The 6,383-nt window shown below is 31.9% G+C and overlaps 1 protein-coding gene across 1 annotated transcript in view; it reads right to left on the bottom strand.

Annotated features, from left to right (window-relative positions):
• Nucleotides 1-690: 690 nt before the first annotated feature.
• Nucleotides 691-6,383, bottom strand: part of LOC106468199 (actin-binding protein IPP-like) — a gene marked incomplete at its 3' end in the record, with an annotated part of 63,670 nt that continues 57,977 nt past the window's right edge. Inside the window, exons 12-13 of the mRNA XM_022396536.1 lie at nucleotides 3,522-3,705; nucleotides 691-894 (exon numbers count right to left, since the gene is read on the bottom strand). Coding sequence (XP_022252244.1) covers nucleotides 691-894; nucleotides 3,522-3,705 — 388 coding nt within the window. The remainder of the gene's footprint in view (nucleotides 895-3,521; nucleotides 3,706-6,383) is intronic.

The raw sequence follows: 6,383 nt of genomic DNA, 5'->3' as shown, positions 1-6,383 counted from the left end.
CCTACCATGTTTGCTACTTTGTATTGAAGTTGGGTATATATTCATTGATACCTACTATGTTTATCACTTTGTATTGAAGTTGACCATGTATTCATTGATACCTACTATGTTTATCACTTTGTATTGAAGTTGGGTATGTATTCATTGATACCTACTATGTTTATCACTTTGTATTGAAGTTGAGCATGTATTCACTGATACCTACCATGTTTATCACTTTGTATTGAAGTTGGGTATGTATTCACTGATACCTACTATGTTTATCACTTTGTATTGAAGTTGGGTATGTATTCATTGATACCTACTATGTTTATCACTTTGTATTGAAGTTGGGTATGTATTCATTGATACCTACCATGTTTATTACTTTGTATTGAAGTTGACCATGTATTCATTGATACCTACTATGTTTATCACTTTGTATTGAAGTTGACCATGTATTCATTGATACCTACTATGTTTATCACTTTGTATTGAAGTTCACCATGTATTCATTAATACCTACCACGTTTATTACTTTGTATTGAAGTTGGGTATGTATTCATTTATACCTACTATGTTTGTCACTTCTGTTTCAGGTAATGGATAGTACACTTGTTTTCCTCTGTGTCTGATGTACTTGTATTAAAAGCAAAAATGTAACAACTAACAGTATGACAAGACAAAGTACAATCAAATATTTCAGCTTACTTATTTAGTTTAGGGACAAATCGATCAACATTAGAGACAGCAAAAATATATCTGCCTCCAAATGGCTGAATAATTCCACCAGAAATCCACAGCTGATCTTTATGTACTGCTATTCCCATAGCCATTCGTGGACAACAGAGACATACATCTAACTCTTCCCATGCATTAAGACCTGGGTTGAACAATTCCACAGAAGAAATTAGCCTAAAAAAAGTGAAAACACCATAAATGGATAACCTACTATCTAAATTAGTACTCCACTAAATGCTGTCAAATGATCATTATAGTGAATTTCTTTGCCACATGGTCTAGTGTATAAATACAGGCGAACAAATTCTATTCTTCAATAAGTTATAAAAAAAATATACATAAACTACGATACATTATTATTTCCTTTCTTTTATCATCAGCTGACAAAAATAAAGATAATTAACCTTCTTTGTATTGGGCAATGACGACAAAATGTGTGATTCTGAACACAAAAACTGTAAGCAACAATTAACATATGCTTAGATACTACACATATTTTCCATGACATTTAATTCAACTAAAGAAAAACTAAGGTATCTCTAATAAATAAGACATTAGGTCTAGTTGCTTAAAATATGATAATTTTTACAAACTAAAAAGTTTGGTCTTAACTTCTGATTTTGAATTAGATCTCAATTCTAATACTCATAATGGGCAGAAACAGAAAAAAGATGAGTTTATTGTACAATTAGTAAACTCCCTATAGTATATGGATACTTTTTAACATAATAGTTAATAAATATATTGTTTTTGACTAAATAACTATTACAGTTAGTAACTTATAACACTGATTAAATAAACAAATGATTCTTACTATTATATATAAACAATGACTCTCTTTTTCTCTGATATTACATTTCAACATTTTAATGACAACTAAGCTTTTTGTATTTACTTTACAATTATGCACTGCTGAAGCAAATTTCCAAATGATTGAGTCAGCCAAAACCTAAAAGTAACTGACTGGAAAGAAAACAGTAACAAACCATGATCATCTTTGAAGGATTTGCTATACAAATGATCATCTATATATTAGTATTAATCTACTATTCTTAGTTAAATTATCTCCTGTATATTAGTACTAATTTACTATTCTTAGTTAAATTATCTCCTGTATATTAGTACTAATTTACTATTCTTAGTTAAATTATCTCCTGTATATTACTATTAATTTACTATTCTTAGTTAACTTATCTCCTGTATATTAGTACTAATTTACTATTCTTAGTTAAGTTATCTCCTGTATATTAGTACTAATTTACTATTATTAGTTAAATTATCTCCTTTATATGAGCACAAATTTACTATTCTCAGTTAAATTATCTGTATATTAGTACAAATCTACTATTCTTAGTTAATATAGTTTCTCTTATTTGCTTTGTTTAAATGTTATAAATTTTTGACACTCCTGTCAGCAATGACATCTTTATCTCAAAACACCTAAGCATTTTGTGTTCTTAACCTAGCAGGGATGCGTAGTTTGGCAGTTATAACAGAGCTATAAGTATATTTAAGTGTGTTAAAGAATAATACTCATACACATACACCAAGTTTCACAACAATGAGTAAAGTTTTGTTTATTTGTAAATTTTATTATTTATCAGAAAGGGATGCACACACCAATTAAAAAAAAATAATGGCTAGGAACATAATTAACACAGTTCAACACATACACAGATCTTAAAATTCTAGGCCTCTGTATATAAAACAGTTTGACCATCTGTCCTTCACAATTCATTACCATGAGTCAAGAGTATGTTCACGTAGAGTGAAAAAGATAATGAGTTGAACACTAATTAGTACAATGAAATGAGTTGGAAAACTATATATATAAGTAGCTGAATGATTTTCTTGTACATTACCACTAGAATAATTATATTGAATAAATTCTGATAAATTGGACTAACACGTATAAAACAAAAACAATACAGTTGATGATCCTCTCACCATTAGTTTTTTTCACATGTGTTGATAACTCTGGTTTGATGGATGTTTGTGTGTACTTTGTGACTATGCTTTCACTTGCACAGAATATAAATTTCTATTTTTTAAATGACGACCCTGTTCGCTTATCTTAAATGTCAGTAGGGTTCTTCTCTGTCTCAAGGGAAGTGACCTTTGAAATTCTGCTGTTTACAACACTAGTTATCATGCAAAAACCAAATTTTTGTGTACATCACCTGTCCTTTAGTTAGTGCTTTAGTTAGTTAGTCCTTCTTTGGATCTAAGGCAGATGCTCATAAAAACTTCCAGACAACAAGTTCAAAACTTTGTCAAAATCCAGCTTAAAAGAAGAAACTGAAGTTATTTCTTCAAATAGTGACCTTGAGTTGTGAAGACTGATTAAATTCTGATCTTTAGAACTGTAGCCATTGTGTGGAAAGTACATGTCTACTGACGGATGGACAATTCTAAGAATTTACACCATTGCTACATTTTTTCCTGACCATTTCAACTGGGGGGATGATAACAACAGAAATATAATCCTAACACTATCAGCCAATTAAAAGCAGTTCGGTATTTAGGTGTTAATTATATTAGAACTATTACATAATTATTTGTATTAAAGCTATGTTTATTGGGAATATTAATTTTTTCATTTACCATTAGAACCAGTCAATCTTAATTTACTTTATGAGTATTCATACTTGCAATTGTAGATCTCTGTGTTAGTTTTAAATAATTTCTGAGTATCATGGGCCACGTAAATCAGGGCGGGGTAACTGGATATTATGAGAATATAAGTGAAACATCAATTTCTTTTCTTCCTTCTCTACTTATAAAACATACATCATTCCTACCTTCCTTTTTCATCTTTTCCTCCAACTACATAAATAAATCCTGCTAACGCAGCAGCTCCATGATACACCCGAGCATATTTCATGTCAGATATCTTTTGCCATTTTTGACTTTCCAGATTGTATCTGAAACAGGATTTGCTTGCTACTAGTTTTCCATTTTTTGTTATTCTTGGATCATAGCCACCTAAAAATAATTTATCCACTACTATTAGCTTTGTACTAATGTTTATGAAATTTCTCCACAAAGTAATAGTTTTATACCTATATAAGAACTATATAAGAGTCTACACATCAATATAGCCAACATATAGTGCTAGTATATTTAGATATTTTCGTGAAGTCAAGAGATAAACCTATCATTTTGTATAGTGAAATACTTGCTTTCTTTATTAACAATATTATTTTTTTCATACACTTTACGACCACAGCACAATATTTAATTTGACTACTAGATCAAATATGTTATCCTAACAATTACCTGACAGTTATCCCTAAACAACTTTAGGTCACATGAGTTTAAATATTACATTTTTTAAATAAAATGAATTTTAAACAATTTTTTACTTACCTTTGAAATATTGGGAACTTTGTTTGTTAAGTTTGAACTTATCCTGTCAATAACAGATGTAATTTAAAACCTCCAAATGTCATTTATGTATTACAGAGCATGCATCATTTACCATAATTCTCAATTCTTCCAACTTCTGTGTGACTTACTGTTCAAACATAAACTCTACGTTCCTACCACAATTTAGATTTTATTGAAAGTCCTAGTCATGATGAAAATTTGTCTGTGGAGAGGTGGGAGGGAAGGTATTTCAAAGGTAAGTAGCTGTTTGTAATTCATTTTAATTCAAAAATCTAAATTTCAAATCAGATATTCTTACCTATAAAATACAGAATACCCACTTTGTAATGGAGGTGGCAATGAATGAACATAAATATAAAGAACTACACACTAAAAGTAGGTAGATAATAATCTGGAACATAAATATATAGCCATGCAGAGTTGGAGTAGAGTACAGAATCTGGAACATAAATATACAGCCATGCAGAGTTGGAGTAGAGTACAGAATCTGGAACATAAATATACAGCCATGCAGAGTTGGAGTATAGTTCAGTATCTGGAACATAAATATACAGCCATGCGAAGTCAGATGTACAAGCCCAGAATCTGGAACATAAATATACAGCCATGCGGAGTTGAAGTATAGTACAGAATCTGGAACATAAATATACAGCCATGCAGAGTTGGAGTAGAGTACAGAATCCGGTACATAAATATACAGCCATGCAGAGTTGGAGTAGAGTCCAGAATTTGGAACATAAATATACAGCCATGCAGAGTTGGAGTATAGTCCAGAATCTGGAACATAAATATACAGCCATGCAGAGTTGGAGTACGGTAACTTGCACCACAACTAATAGTGAATCACACACAGAATACTAGTATGATAGTAATATAGAGAAGATAGTTCGACTTGTCAACTGAAATTCTAAAATAATTGAATATGCCTAACTGGATATTGGAAAAGAAGGAGAGAACCATATATAGTCTTTATGATATGCCTGTATACTTACGTTCCAGATTCTGGACTCTACTCCAACACGGCATAGCTATATACTCCAACTCTGCATGGCTGTATATTTATGTTCCAGATTCTGGACTATACTCCAACTCTGCATCGCTGTATATTTATGTTCCAAATTCTGGACTCTAATCGTTTGGTCTTCTTTCTTCTGAAGATTCTTTGTTCCTTTTGTACCCAGGTTGATTCAGCTACTTTAGAATGACACTTTGACGGAATAAATTATTTTTCTTATCTCCTCTCCTACTGTTAGTCTTACTCTAACATATTGTTGCGTCAGCGAGGTCATGTGACTAGTATCACGCCACTCCTTCTCTCGAACCTTCGGGAATTATCGGGAGACTACTAGACTGGGGGGGTAGTCTGGTATATATATAAGATGGTGACAACGTGACGGGACAATGTGTAGGTAGTGAGTAATTGATCTGCAGTCAGAGAGTATTGTTGAAGTTAATGTTCGTTGTTATAGCGTTTGTTTTAGCGCGAATGTTGAAATTAAGTGTATCGTAAAGTTGTATTCGGAAAGAATAAACCAGTTTTATTAAGTAAGGACTTGTGTCGCTAAAGTTTAGTTGGAAAGAATTTACGGAAAAATTAATTAACAAACAGAGACGTAACAAATTGGTGTCAGAGAGTGGGATAAAAAAAAAATGGAAACGAGAAACGGCAAATCAAACTACAGCCTAGCAGACTTAATGGCAGCAATACAAGAACAGCAAAAGAAACAAGAAGAACAGGAAGAGAAATTACAACAGTTGTTAGAGGAAAAAGAAAAGAAACAAGAAGAATGAGAAAATAAACAAGAAGAACGAGAAGAGAAATTACAACAGTTGTTAGAGGAAAAAGAAAAGAAACAAGAAGAGAGACAACAGCAGTTGCAAGAAAACCTGCAACAGTGGCAGCTCAAACAGCAAAATAAACAAGAAGAGAAATTACAACAGTGGTTGGAGGAAAAAGAAGAGAAACAAGAAGAGAGACAACAACAGTGGCAAGAAAATCTGCAACAGTGGCAGCTCGAACGACAAAATAAACAAGAGAGATTACAGCAGTTGTTGGAGGAAAAAGAAAAGAAACAAGAAGAGAGACAACAACAGTGGCAGCTCAAACAACAAAATAAACAAGAGAGATTACAACAGTTGTTAGAGGAAAAAGAAAAGAAACAAGAAGAACGAGAGAATAAACAAGAAGAACGAGAAGAGAAATTACAACAGTTGTTGGAGGAAAAAGAAAAGAAACAAGAAGAGAGACAACAGCAGTTGCAAGAAAACCTGCA

Source organism: Limulus polyphemus, unplaced genomic scaffold (genome assembly GCF_000517525.1).
Source record: "Limulus polyphemus unplaced genomic scaffold, Limulus_polyphemus-2.1.2 Scaffold2912, whole genome shotgun sequence".
Taxonomy (NCBI): Eukaryota; Metazoa; Arthropoda; class Merostomata; order Xiphosura; family Limulidae; genus Limulus; species Limulus polyphemus.
Note: the sequence above shows the minus strand (reverse complement) of the source record. Positions and strands in the feature narration are given on the sequence as shown.